At 40.2% G+C, this 15,497-nt stretch overlaps 2 protein-coding genes across 2 annotated transcripts in view; both read right to left on the minus strand.

Annotated features, from left to right (window-relative positions):
• LOC134754777 (protein ROP) overlaps positions 1 to 15,497 on the minus strand; it is a 260,729-nt gene that overhangs the window by 92,842 nt on the left and 152,390 nt on the right. The window lies entirely within an intron of this gene.
• Positions 1,961 to 3,009, minus strand: LOC134753702 (uncharacterized). Its single transcript, XM_063689639.1, has one exon. The coding sequence runs from the start codon at positions 2,881 to 2,883 to the stop codon at positions 2,242 to 2,244; it is 642 nt and encodes a 213-aa protein (XP_063545709.1). The 5' UTR covers positions 2,884 to 3,009; the 3' UTR covers positions 1,961 to 2,241.

The raw sequence follows: 15,497 nt of genomic DNA on the forward strand, positions 1-15,497 counted from the left end.
AAAAATAAAACGTAATAAATTTCAGTAAAGTAATATAGAAATAACGAACATCAATTGACACTTCAATCGACAACCTTTTTTTTATAAAAAAAAAAACTTGTAAGATACGGTCCGAATTGCGGAGACTTATTATTTGTCAACTATAGTTGATTGTTATAGTTGGTCAAGCAAATCTTGTCAGTTGTCAGTAAAAAAAGGCGCGAAATCATATTTTCTATGGGACGATATCCTTTCGCGCCTAGATTTTTTAAATTTGCCGCCTTTTTCTACTGACAAGATATGCTTGACCAACTTTATACAAGTAGAAATATTTATTTTGCGTGCTAATCTGTGTGTTTTTAAGTTCATTATTTTAATTATACAATAAAATACGTAAAATATAGTGTTTTATAAAAAAAATACGTTATTTTTATTAATTATAGTTGGTGGTGGTGGCCTTCACCTGAGAGGGGTTCCTGTTACATACAAATTATTTAGTAAATATTTTTAAGCAACTAACAACCCAAAAACTAGCTATTTACTATCATAAATTAAGAAATCGTTAATTATCGGTAATAATTTAGCGGGAAATAAAAGGTTTTTTAATTTTATTTTATTATTTTTATTGTACAATAAAATACGTAAAATATAGTTTTATAAAAAAATTAACTTTATTTTTATTAATTATAGTTTGTCAAGCAAATCTTGTCAGTAGAAAAAGCGGCAAATTTATAAAATGTAGGCGCGAAGGCCGCGAAGGGATATCGTCCCATAGAAAATTAGAATTTCGCGCTTTTTCTACTGATAAGATTTGTTTGACGAACTATAATTATGAAGAATTCATATTCATTGCGTGTTTTGGAACTATGCGTTCTGACGTTTTTCGGGGGTCTATTATAATATAAACCGTCAATATGACGTTGAATGTCGTTTGAACTTTTTTCTTTTTCTTATTGCTAACGACGTGAAAGGGACAGAGATAATAGAATCCAAGTATTGCGAACGTACCTATTAGATCCCGCATGTTAGAATGGTATTTGAATATAAAGGTCACTTGAATGCCATTTTGTCTCACTCAGTGGACAAAATGAGAATTTGCTCACTGTTTTTAAGTAGTTGTTAGAGGTTTGAGCTGCTGAGGTGAAAAAAAGTTTTATCTTTAATAATTAGGTGCTGTACCATTATTGTAGAGAATTAAATTTGTCCACACCAAAAAAAGTAAAAAATTTGGATAAAGGTGTGATTGTTTCACTTAACATTTTCTGTGTGTGGTTCAGCTCACGTTTCATGAATCACCATGGTTTTTTTTAAGTGTGTGCGTGTTATCTTTGTTACGCGCGATTGTAGTTAAACTTCTTTGAGGTTTATCGCTATGTTCGCACTTTGACGTGTGTCCTATTGTGCGTGTCACTACTGAGCGTTACTTCCGTCAGAAAAAAATCTGAGTTACCCTCAAGTCGCGCCTAAAGAAGTTTTACTTCAAAAGATTATTTAAGTATTTTCGTGTATTCCCATTTGTCTCCGCCGAGCACAGGTGGGAATAGGCGCTTCATATAAACTATAAATCATTCCCATTTGTTCCCGCCTCAGTGTGGCGGGGACAAATGGGAATACAATATTTTATTAATTATAACCGCAATGAACAAAACAGTAGGTATTCGCAAAAAGCACATAATGAAAATAAATATCGCTTTGCTATAAGCAAAAATCGCAGTGACTTAAATAAGGAAACTAAACATTAGATAGGTAGGCATAGACAGACAATAGTTTTGTTAGTTTCACCATCTTCTCGATGAGCGGACAAAGGGTATTCCTGGAAAGGGAACAATTCGATATCCTCCGGTTAGGTCGGGGGTAGTTTCGGAGCGTCGAGAATTATCATTACAAGGGAATCGGGGACTAAACAGGCGGCAGGTAACAGGCGCGGGGCGCCGGCGCTACCTGCGCAAGCGGCCCGCGCCCGCGGATTAATCAAAATGCCTTTTATTAAAACAATTCTCTTTATTCATTCATTATAATAGTAATAATTGGTTTAATACCTAATCAATCTTTATAATAATGTACGCTTCATAAACTCCACAATATAAAAATACGTTCTTATACAATACACAAAAATAAGCAGTCATCTCGAGATGACGGCATATGCACTATGGCGTGTGTACATTAAGGCACGATGATGGAAGGCTACGCCCCGGGAGGCGTCAGGCGGGCGTCGGCGACTAGATCACAGGAGGAGCAGGGCACAGCCCCGGCTGCAGGCTCTCATCTGAGCGGCGCCGGGAAAGAAGGCACGGGCGCGCACCAGCGCGGCGCGGCGCACGCGGTCAGCGCACAGCCCGCGCTCGCCGGGCTCACAGGTACGAACGCGTGCAGCACGTGCACCTGCGGCGGCGGCGGTGGCCGCTCATCCTCCTCATCCAGGTACGGCCGAAACAACTTGAACGGCTTGCGCGCGGGCTCCGGCGCCGAGCGGGGCACGAACGCAGGTTGTGGTGCGGGCGGCGGGGTGGGGCGCCGCACCGACAGGTCTATCGGTTCAGGGCTCAGCGGCAGCGGCGTGGGCACCTGAACAGGCGGCGTGGGAAGTACTGCGGGCGGCGGCGACGACGGCAGCCTCGCGCTCTCGGGGGAGCCGGCGGAATATGGCGGTGGTGAAGGCGCCGGCTGCGGGGCTCGCCTCAGCAGCGCGGCGCGCAGAGCGGGCTCGGCCTGTAGCCACTTCTGAATCTGACGGCGATGAATGCCAAACTTTCTGGCAGTCGCGCGCTGGTTCCCGCGACATTGAGCGTCACGTCTGTAGGCTTCGAGAACTTGTAGTTTGAATTGTGGTGGGAAAATGCGGCGCGAGCCAGCGCGGCCGTCGGGGCGGCGGTCGGAGGGCGAGTGTGCGTGGGCGGCGGCCATAGTGAGGACACGTGTGCGCGTGGCGGCTGTCGGCGCCGGACTGACTGTCGGCGGATGTCGGCGCTCGTTGCCCGCGGCACCGCCGCACCGCCGACCCGCGCGGCGACGTGAGCCCGCGACGCGAGCAGAGTGTGCCCGTAAAGGTCGGTTCACAATGACGAACAAAAAACACTTGTTTGTTATGTCTTGTAATGTACGGTGCCTTTTTCACTACGGATTGTTTGCTTTGTTTTGAAATAATGTAAAGTGCCTTTTTCACTGCGGATAGGAAAGTGGGCACAACGTCGTGAGTAGGTAAGGTATGTTGGGATAATACCGAATGCGGGTGTAGAACGTAGGAAATTCATTTCCCCTGAAATTTTTAATTTTGACAACAATGTGCAAGACGCCATTTCATTGCGCCTCGGCCGCCAGCGTCCCTCCGCCGCTCAGTGATGTCGGAGTTGTCGGACGTGTGCTACGCGCCATTAAAGAGAGCAAGGTAATTTTGGTAATTTTTCTGGCCATCCGGTCTTCGCCCTGTAATTTATGTCGTGTATTGTGGTTGTTTTTGTGATTCAGTTGATGTAAAATTTCGTTTTTATGTTTTACCTAAATCAATCCAATCAAAACAGGCCTAGAACTGCTGTAGACCGATTTCCGATCTTCGCCCTTGCAGGTAAAGATCGGAAAGCAACAATCCGAACTTCAGGTACCCATTTAAAATACAACAGTGATTGTCAAACTTTAAAATTTTATGACTGCAATAATTCTGTTTATATTGTAATAATATCGTTCCATTTTTTTTATTCGAGGGCGGTAATTCAAAAGGAAGAGATTTAATTTAAGCACTGTATGTAGGTATATATGTATGGATGTATTACTTAGGAAATTGTTTCTATTGACATATCAAACTCAGCCACAGATTTACAAAATTTTCGTATGTGGTAAAGATCGGATGCAAAATTACAAAAAAAAATAAACATTTGATGAGAACTTTTGAGTTTCTAGTTATTCATGGCTGCAATTTATATATGTCGGAGTCGGAGGAGGTTAAACATTGGATATATAAATCCTTTTGGATACCTTTTTATATGAGCATTAGAAGTTTTTTTATCGCCATCCGATGTTAACCCGTGATGACAAATTCATTGTACCCTCGAATAAAAGTATGTCTCATCTTTACACTGGTACAAAACTGAAACCGTTGAATATTGAAGGTTGCCAATATTCAGGGCTAAACTACGGTTAACCTATTATTTAACGATTTGGACCATATTTCTAGAATCTGACAAGTACTGAGATCGAGACAAAAAATTTTTTCGCGAGGTCTCAATTAGTCTCAAATTCGTCCAGTATTACCCCAACATACCTTACGTAGAAGTTTTTACGTAAAATTATGCAAATCAACCACGTAAAATACGTTAAATAACTACATATATAATATAGGTACATAAGTACATAGTATGATGCCATGTACAGTGAGCAGCAATAGTTGCTAAGCGTGCCAGGTGTTCTAAATGATCTTGACGCGACTTTAGAGCGCGTCAAGGTAATTTTAAACACCTCGGTGGCTTAGCAACTTCTGCTGCTGACTGTACTTATGTACGGAAGGACCTTCTTTTGTAATTAGGATTTACAATTGTCATTAACTAACTACTTAGTCAACTAACTACGCACACCTATCAACACTCGCGACAACACTGATAAGGTAATTAGTCAGTTGCTTTTCATAATAAGTTTATTTTAACTTTGGCCCAGTTAAATTAAGGGTTTCGCCTCGGAATGAGAGATAATAAGATGGAAACTCGTATACACCTTCGTTATGAGGTATTAAAGTTTCTCTTAATAATCTACGCATAGATCGTGTGCGCGTCAGAAGTTCAAATGTCATACAAATCGGTTTTTCGCGGATATCAAAATTTCTATAGCTCAGATGTTATTTACATGTAGTGAAGAGTTGTATTGTAGAGAAAAAAATTTGCGACAATTAGGTACCAAATATGTTTATATGTTTCCATGTGATTAGTCGTTTTCAAAATATACGGCATAGAAGGCGCAGCGGCAGCCAAACGCACTATGGCGCAAGGTTAGCTGGTAATCTCTGTGAATACTACATTCTATAAAGTTTTTAAATCGTTAAAATGACACTTGTGGGTCATACATAGATTTTAAACCAAAAGTTGCCCCTCCTGTGGACATTAGTTAACAGCTTGTGTGCATGTATGTAATGATTTTTATGACATGGTTTAATATAAGAAGGGTACCCCTTTACACAGGTTTAATCAGGAAATTAAGCTTTATAGCCTATAAATTTAGGTATTTCTACATGAAAGAGGTACATTTTAAGTAATAATAATACAAAAAAATGTTTTCACTAGCTTTTATTTAACTCCCGATGTTTGTATCTAACAATGAAACTTGGCTACAAAATTTGCCCACCATTTCTCGGCTACTTAATGGTTTCAGATTGAGCTAAAATTTGGCATACATTATTAAAGACCGATGACAATGTAATAACATCGAGCTGATCTGTTGATGGGAACCTTAGATGGCCATAGGAACTCAGTGTACGATCGATTACAATAATAACCTGTAAGTACGCCGTACGTATACTTACCTGGACACAAGCGGTTACTTATTTTCTACAGGACAGACATCTTTTAAAAGCCGTATATGATCAATAAAAGATTATTAAATAACTTTATAGAAGGTATTATTAGGTATTATTCGCCGATATTCACGATTGACCTTGCCTCATAGTACCTATGTCTGATCAATTCACTACGCTTTCTGTGCCCTATATCTTGAAAACGTCTTATCTCATGAAAAAATATTTGGTAAATTTTAAGGTCTACAACCCTTTCCTACATGTAAATAACATCGGAGCTATAGAAATTTTGATATCCGCGAAAAACCGATTTGTATGACATTTGACCTTGAATAACTTCTGACGCGCACACGATCTATGCGTAGATTTTGAGAACCTTTAATACGTCATAACGAAGGTGTATACGAGTTTCCAGCTTATTATCTCTCATTCCGAGGTTGACCCCCTTTTTAGGCTTAAAATGACTGGCCCATTAGAATATAAAGTGAATGAACTCATGATATTTATATTTTTAATGAAATAAAGAACAGTGTGAACGTTTACCAAGGCAGTAATCTCGCTTGCCTCATTCTCGGCGTGAAAAAATGCCGCAAGTGGGAGCCGATAGCACGTAGCGCCACCATTGCTATCCTTGTTCAGCCCGTAAGCCACGGCGGAAAGAGCGGGACAGACACTTGCCCTGCCTGGCCGCTGCTACATCCGTTTACGAAACAAGTTTGCATGCAACGTTGCCGGGCGGAGCAGCGAGGCGCGGGCCGCGTTCATGAGCTCAGGGTGGGGGGCGCGGGCGGACAAGAATGCGCACGGAGCGGCAGCGCCGCCGTCCGCGGCAGACAGGGTGTCGCCGGCTCGCCGCCGTAGACAGGCCGTCGCTCGGCGGCGCTAGCTCCCCTGCACCCGCGCGATCCCCTCCGAGCCCGCAGCGTACATCAACAAGTTATTTCGGCCCAAACCTGTGTATGGCCAGAAGATCTCAAGTGATATGCCGCGTGGGAGTGCTTGTTGCGTTTTGAGTCGCATAGGTGGCTTAGCGCCATCGCCGTTTCGAGGAAAGTTGTTTTTTTTGGTGCGAACGACGGCCGCCTGCCGCGCTGCCTTGCGTCCGGCGACCGTGAAAACAGCGATCCACTCCCCTAGCGATCAACTTTTAAATTATAGGTTAATACCTACGTACTCCCATTTAGGTAGGTTTACCTATGCAAAACACAAATGTGGACACATCCTTGTTTTGACAATTAGTTTTAGTACCTAGTTTTGTAAATTGAAACTACTTAGATACCTGTTTAAGAAAAACTATCTACAACACTGTCAAGGAGGTGTCAAGGTGTGTTCGGTGATGGCCGCATATTAGCGCATCTTTTCTCATCGCACCGCATCTTTTTAGGGTTCCGTACCCAAAGGGTTAAAAAAAACATACCGTAATGGTACGGAACCCTTCGTGCGCGAGTCCGACTCGGACTTGGCCGCTTTTTTTAAATATAGCTTCAACTTAAAACCCGACTTTGTTTAATTTGCTTATCCATAATGAAGTAGGTTTAAAAATAATTTTTCACATCACCTATTCGAAAAAGGGCCTTTTCTTCCCCGCTAGGAGGAATCAAAGTGGCACTTTTCTTCCCTGCTAGGGGGGATCAAAGTGGCACTTTTCTAGGACATGGTTTTTTTAGTATGCAAATAAGAATTGCATACAATTTTTTTAGGGTAAATAATATTTTAGAACATAACAATTTCCTCATAGGTGATTTGAAAAACAGTATGTGTCACATGGTAGCAAAATTATTTCCACCTTAGGCGTTAACACTTGAATCCCTCACTACGCTCAGGATTATATTTTAGAATCCTTCGCTTCGTTCAGGATTCAATATACGCCCTCGCCGTAAATATGTAATTTTGCTCCCTTGTGACAATACTATTTCACCACACCAGCTGGTAAATAAAGGCTCTCTTGATTGTTCAAAAACTGATAAGAAAGTTGCATTTTATTCACATGTGAGGCAAAGTAATCAAATGCAAATTTTGAGTTGTTTTCTTATGTTTGCTGGTAGAATTGACTTTTAAATTATAATGATTTTGAATGATAATATATTTTAAGGGCCACTTGCACCATTCACTAACCCGGGGTTAACCGGTTAACACCGGGTCATATGTGTATTCCCATGATGTTATTATCGTATAACTTACCGTAGCTTCAATTTGTATATATTTAGTTATAGTACTTATTAGCTAGTAAGAAAAATTTGCATGCTTCTTCAAGTGAAATGTACGCATCCAAAATTACTGTCCACCTATGTTCATCACTACATTTGTGCAAATAAACATATATTTATCTTTAAACCTGGAGTTACCATGGTTACCAGTACAATTTGACACTGGGTTAACGGTTAGTGGGATAGTGCAAGTAGTGGGATAGTACCATTCATTTTGAATCGATTTGCTTTGATTTTGTTTGAGATATTTTACAGTTAGTACAATATTTTCCTTGTGTTGGTGTGGTGAAAAATTTTGTGTTTCACTCGATGGCAAAATTTGTTTAACCCTCGTGACTTGAAACCCTCGCAACGCTCAAGATTCCAACAATTTGCCCCCGTGTAAAACAAATAACTATTATTATTGTGTTAAAAAGCTCAAGTGCAACATATACCTGAAGCAATAGTAGTTTATGTGACTGCTACATAATGAAAGGCATTAAAATTCGAGTGTGGGTTTATGAAAAGAACGAAGTGAGTTTCATAATAGAATCACACGAGTGTTTTAATGCTTAATTATAGACATGAAACCGAGCGACCAGGGGTAAGAGAAAGACATATTCATGTATTGAGAGGTTAATGTATGGCAGCATAATCCTTTTTCTCTTTCACTCTTATAAATTTCGGTATTTCGCCATCGCCTCCTACCTATGCTGCCATAACCCGACCATGAAAAAAAAAACCCGGTCGGTGATAAGGACAAAGCATGGCACTATTTTCTCTTTCCTCTTATAGGAATCGCAATAAGACTATCTTTCTCTATCACAGAGTGTCAGGCCCTTGATAGCATACAATTTTGACAAATTTCGCTTATTAGTTGGTATCGAACGATATGACAATCGACCCCCACTCTAGTTTGTCTATGAATTAAAAAAAACTACGGATGCGTGACATGCGTGAAAAAGTTTACTTTGCCGCCATTTGACGTGCAGGTTATCTTTAATTAGTTTGTAAGTAAAACAGATTTTTTTTTTTGTTTTTAAAGTAATAGTGCACTGCCTTATGGGAATATAGTTCAGATCCGGAAACCGCTACCAAATTTTAGTATGTTGTTAGGCATGGTACTGAGTCTCCAAAACTGCCGGGAGACAGCGACGCCGGCCATCTACTTCAGCGGAATGACGTCATCAAAATGACTCCCGCCTCGTTGCGAATATTGCATTTTGCACCTAAACTATGCATTGCACATACACGTGTGGGGTATTAAACGAAAGCTAATAAAGTATTATATATTTCACTAAAACACTATGTACCAAAATATACAATAGTTTAAGAGAAATTTAAAAATAAATCAAAATGATGAAAAAAAAAATTCGATTATTTGGGTTTTTCAACCAAACCAAAAGTCGGACGTTAAAGCAATGTACTACAAAATTAAAGCTGATGTCTAAAGCCATACACTGATATTAAAATAATCAAAATCAGACTAAAAATGTGAAAATTATGCATCAAAATGTAGGTATTTGCTAGAACAAATGCATTAAAGTTAAAAAAATCGAAATTGGTCATTTTCAGGATAATCCGCATAAGCTTCTAGTATGTTATTAGCAATATAAAAAGGATCATAAAACTGCTGGGAGACAATCTCTATAGTGCCTGAGTGACAAATAATGGCGTCATACATGTGACCACTACCGAAATTTGCAAAATCTAAATTATAACTATACCATGAGTCATACATACACGTGTGCTATATCAAACGAAAGGTTATTAAATATATTATGATTCGTTAATACATTATTTATAAAAACAATGTATATTTTAGGAGCTACAAACAAAGAAAAACTACTTTTTTTGAGAAAAGTTCGTGTATATATATTTTATAGCTCAACTAAAAACGTTAAAACAATTTTGCGTCTAATATAAAAGAAACCAGTTATTCAACTATACGTCACTGCTTAAATTTTTAATTTCCGACAAAAACTGTGGAAGTTTTACAAAAAATAACTAAAGCGCGCCAACAATTCTACCTTAATGCGCTCATATTATGCAAAGAATAATCCTAATTATGGGGTATTAAATAAAAGAACATTACATAAAATACATGAAAACGACATTTTGGAGTAGAAATCATAATTTATATATTGAATTTTTTTGATAAATAAGCAAAACAACGGTTTCTTTTCGTACCTACCGGAGACTGCCCTACTCGACCTGGCTGACAAGGTGCAGAAAACCCTAGAGGAAAAGCAAACCGCTCTATGTGCGTTCCTTGATGTCGAGGGTGCTTTCGACAATACGCCCACAGAGACCATACTCAATGGTATGAATTCAAAGGGAGTAGACGAAACCACCACCAGATGGGTACATAGCATGCTCTCGAACAGGGTAGCCACTCTGACCCTCAATACCATAGAGCATGAATTTTATACCACAAAAGGGTGCCCACAAGGAGGCGTTCTATCCCCACTATTATGGACCCTAGCAGTGGACCAACTTCTTGCAATTATGTCAGGCCATGACTATGACACACAGGGATATTCCGACGACCTGGTAGTCATTGTCAAAGGCCCTTGCCTCCACACGATTTCCAACCTAATGCAAGGAGCTCTAAACACTATTTTCAAATGGTGTAGAGAAAATGACTTGTCCATTAATCCGAGCAAGACTGTAATAGTACCATTCACAAGGAAACGAAAGCTGGAAAAGCTTACACAACCAAGACTTAATGGACAAATAATACCGTTCTCAGAAGAGGTCAAGTATCTAGGGGTCACTTTCGACCAAAATTTAACTTGGAACCCTCACTTGAGAAATATTATACAAAAAGCAAAAATGGCCATGTGGTCATGCTGTCGAATGGCAGGAGCAAGATGGGGCATAAGACCCCAAATTGCTATGTGGTTGTACACAGCGGTAGTGAGGCCCATTATCACCTATGCCTCCGCAGTCTGGTGTAACAAAACCAGCCAAAAGACGGCGATAGATACTCTAAACAGCCTGCAACGCACGGCTTGTTTAACCGCAACAGGCGCCTTCTCCTCGACACCGGGGGCGGCCCCAGACGCACTGCTGGACATTATACCACTCCACCTGCACGTGCAAAAGGAGGCCAAGCAGTGCGTTTACAGAATATGCACGCTAAACAGGCCAAAATGGCGCTCTCAAGCATTAACCAAACTAAAGGCCTGGGTTTTTGCAAATAGAACCCTTAGCATGCCCACTGATGACACTGACACTGTACACAGTAGAAATCACTCCTAGAGACAAATGGACCAACGACCAAATGTACGTCGAAGAGGGAAGCCATATTTGGTACACGGATGGTTCCAAGAAAGGCAATGATGTAGGATGTGGGATCTATGGTGAGAGACCTAAGCTCAGAGCTAGCGTCAGCATGGGCACACAGGCATCAATCTTCCAGGCAGAAGTCTTCGCCATCAACAAATGTGCGGAGATTAACCTGGATAGAAACCTAAGACACCAACATATCTACATCAACTCAGACAGCCAGGCTGCTCTGCTGGCACTAGATTCCCTCGAGTCAAACTCAAAACTAGTCCAGAACTGTAAAACAAACCTTAATGCACTGGCTAACTCCAACAAAGTCATACTTAGATGGGTACCAGGGCACTCCGACATTAACGGAAACGAAGAAGCGGACGAACTTGCTAGAAAGGGCGCAGACACACCCCTGGTCGGCCCAGAACCGTTCTGTGGAATCACAAAACGGGATGCATACTCTCTGCTCAGCAACATAGAAAAAACGAGAGCAATCGATTGGTGGAAGTTCGTCAAAGGACAAGAACACTCGAAAGCTCTAATCAAAGGGTTCAATGGCAAAACTGCTAATGAGCTTCTAAGGCTCAAAAGATATAAAACCTGCGCAGTGACTAGAATATTGACTGGACACTGTAAGTTGAACAAACACATGTTCCGAATTGGGAAGAAACAGGATGCGACGTGCAGGTTCTGCCAGGAGTCAGAGGAGACTGCAATGCACATTCTCTGTTCCTGTGGACCACTAATGTCAAAAAGAAGTATCCACTTAGGGCGGCACATACTGCAACCCTATGAGGTACAGATCATTACGGCCCAAAGAATCTGGAATTTTCTGGACTCAACGGGCATTAGTAACGAACTTTAAAGGGCCGTCACAATAGATCACCGCTTGGTCGACGTGACACTCACAGGCCCACAACACCCCAACAATAATAAATAATGGCTTCAGACATCAGCTTTAATTTTGTTGTACATTGCTTTAACGTCCGACTTTTGGTTTGGTTGAAAAACCCAAATAATCGTTTTTTTTTTCATCATTTTGATTTATTTTTAAATTTCTCTTAAACTATTGTATATTTTGGTACATAGTGTTTTAATGAAATATATAATATTTTATTAGCTTTCCACACGTGTATGTGCAATGCATAGTTTGGGTGCAAAATGCAATATTCGCAACGAGGCGGGAGTCTTTTTGATGACGTCATTCCGCTGAAGTAGATGACCGGCGTCGCTGTCTCCCGGCAGTTTTGGAGACTCAGTACCATGCCTAACAACATACTAAAATTTGGTAGCGGTTTCCGGATCTGAACTATCTCTTCGACCGTTTCCCATAAGGCACAGTACTATAACTCTAGCAAAAGTTTCGTGTAAAATGTGCGATAAAGATATTTCGGAGACGCCACCTCATATCCGCGAATTCCGCCAGAGAGCAACTATGATGCCCTATGCCCCAATTTCGACTGTAATATGAGGTTAGTGAATATATCATAGAAAGTTTATAATATGTGTGTAGATAAAGCAGTGTATGTAACTGTACATAACTACTATACTATGTCTATGCATGCAATTGACATTTCATTTCGAATAAAACGTCATCTGGACTGATATTAGAATAGAGGTCAAATCAAATTTCTTTGTTTTTAGAGATGTTCAAAATTTAAATGAAATAATATTATCGAAATCGATGTTATTATTTAGCAATAATAACATTTTCAAAGATAAAAAATTTGCTGTAACAAAACAGTTTATCTTAATGTTGGCCATTATTTACGGATTTTGAAGGCATCATAGAGGGTTTATGATTATGTGTGTACTAGATAAAGATCTTATTACGCGTGCGTTTTCTCTCGTAGATGTGGGTAGGTAACATTTCTTCATATTAGTACCTAGTCAATAAGTTTTGATAGGTAAGTCATTAGTTTCACTTATAAGATTTGCAACCCAATTGAGAACCTCTTCATATTAAAAACAGAGAGAAAGTAGGGTGTTTAAAAACGCACAAACGAATAAAACGCAATGACGATCATTTAGAACTTACATATATTATTAATTACCTTGGCCAAAACAGACACCATTCTTTGTCCGAATAACTTTTATTAGTCATAAGATAACAATTTATTATCAATCAATCAATCGGCAAAGAATGCAGTAAGATAACAATTACTGCTTTACCCTAATACTAATGAGTAATTGACAATTAATAATTTTCAAGGAAAAAAATCCGACTTCCATGTGGGATGTCGGTGAAAGATTATTGTTGATGGTGCACGATTCCATACAATGAAATGATAAAGACATCTCTGCTTACCTAATTATGTAGAAAAGGAGTTAAACTACCCACTTTTCTAGTAGCATTTCGTTTCTGTGAGGATCGCAGTTCTAACCTAACCCAATTTACTGATAGCAATTCGGTTCTGTGAGGATCGCAGTTCAAACCTAACCTAACCCACTTTTCTAGTATCATTTTCGGGTTTGGCTCCGGGCCTGGGTTCGGATCCGGGTCCTGGACCGGGTCCAGGTTCAGGTCCAGGACCATGTCCAGATACGGGTCCGGGTCCGTGTCCGGGTCCAAGTTTGGACCCAAGTTCGGTCCGGGTCCGGGTCCGAGTCCGAGTCGGGGTCCGAGGTCGAGTCCAGGTCTTGATCCGGGGCTGGTTCCAGGTCTAGGGACCAGGTCCATGTCCAGATCCGGGTCCGAGTCCGGGACCGTAACGAAGAGGACAATTCGCCAAACGTGAACTAGGGTAAACTCGCATTATTCGGTGACACGCCTAATTCGGTGATATTACAGTACAAGTTTTGAAGCATGACACCCAGGAAAGCTAGTGAATGAAGGCCTTTTAAATGGGCCTCACGGCAAAGCCGCCGAAGCCGTGAAGCCGTGAGGTCCCATTTAAAAGGCCCTAATAATGCGAGTCTACCCTATGTGTCGTTAAAGAGTTCCATTCTGATCATCATCAGCAGTTCCACTTCATCAAATGTCACTCTTTTAAATGCAAATGCTGGATTTGTTGATAAAAATACAAAAAACACTATATATATGCCTTTCACATTTGAGGAGTTCCCTTATGGATCCCATCATCAGACTTGCGTTAATGCGTTTTGACAAAAACGGGACCAATCTGTATGTCTATACTTACTTACAATCAAAATAGTTATTTGTTATACAAGGGTGCAAAGTTGTATTTTACCCGCGAGTGTTTCAACACACGAGAAGTAAAATACATTTGCACCCGTGTGTAACACAAAACTTTTCCCCTCACTATAGCGAGGAAAGTGCAACATCCACGGGCGTTAGATCATCTTCATTACTGGAATCACTTATTTTTTTACGATATTATAACAGAAAACACTGGAAATTCTGATTTTTACGTGAGTCGGTGAGAAGTGTTTTTAAGTAAAAAAATTGTTGACAATGTTGACATTTCTGTTCTGACGTATGAAATGTCAACGATGCGTTTTGAAATTGCATCGACTCAACTTGTGGAGTTGCTTGACGACCGCCATCTTGGCGAGATCGAGTCGGGATTAATTTTTTGTTTTTGCTCATTAACGTTGTTTGAAGTGTAATACTAAGCTTATTATGCAGTAAACTAATGAAGACGTGTGCGGATAATGAAGAATTAATCTAGATACGAGTTTATCCACCGTTTTGGCGTCAACGCCAAGTAGCTCCACGTGGCCCTTGTATAGTCGCTATCGCTATACAAGAGCTCATAATATCACAACTACCGAACAACGTCGTGCTCTAAGAGCATTTGGTATTTCTACCTCTAACCGTATCTGGATAGAGCCCTAGAGGCCATAATTGTATTATTTATACTTTTACCGTACACTGGCTGATTTACATCAAGATTGAAGAAATATAACTCGATCCCCCGTGGATCCCACTTTGACGTTGGCGAAATCATCAACAGCATGGAGACTATATAAAGGAGCCAAATCTCTATTTATGAAAAGTGTCCATCAAAAAACAGTAATTAGGCGGCGCCACCATACACCGAAATACTACCAAAAACAAACTACTAAAGCTGAAAGCGGTCACTTTTGCAACAATTCTGCCATAAGAGATTGGCATCCTTTCTATACCATCCATAATCAACAGTATCGATGGAGCCATTCTACATAAAGATTGATTGACTCAACTTGTGCGTTCAGAATTATATTTATATAAATAAAAAATCTAACGTTTCGTACGGAAATTTAAGGTTTATGACTTAAAATTATTAAATAAAGCTAAATTTGGTCTTTTTATTTAATGATAATTAATATCGAACGAACCATTATTATGAGCGTTTTACGTTTTGTTATCTGTCAAGCTACTTAAACACGGTCCATCCAAGGTCAAATTTCTTTCCCCACTAGTGGATAAAATGCGTTTTTCCCCGCTTGTTTTAAAGGATAAAAGACGGCTTTCCGAGCTAGTGAGGGGAAAAAACGATTTTCATAATCGGTCCAGAAATGGAGTAACAAACATATAAAAAAAAACTTACAACCGAATTGATAACCTCCTCCTTTTGAGATTTGGAAGTCGGTTAAATAACACTTTACATAAT

Source organism: Cydia strobilella, chromosome Z (genome assembly GCF_947568885.1).
Source record: "Cydia strobilella chromosome Z, ilCydStro3.1, whole genome shotgun sequence".
Lineage (NCBI taxonomy): Eukaryota > Metazoa > Arthropoda > Insecta > Lepidoptera > Tortricidae > Cydia > Cydia strobilella.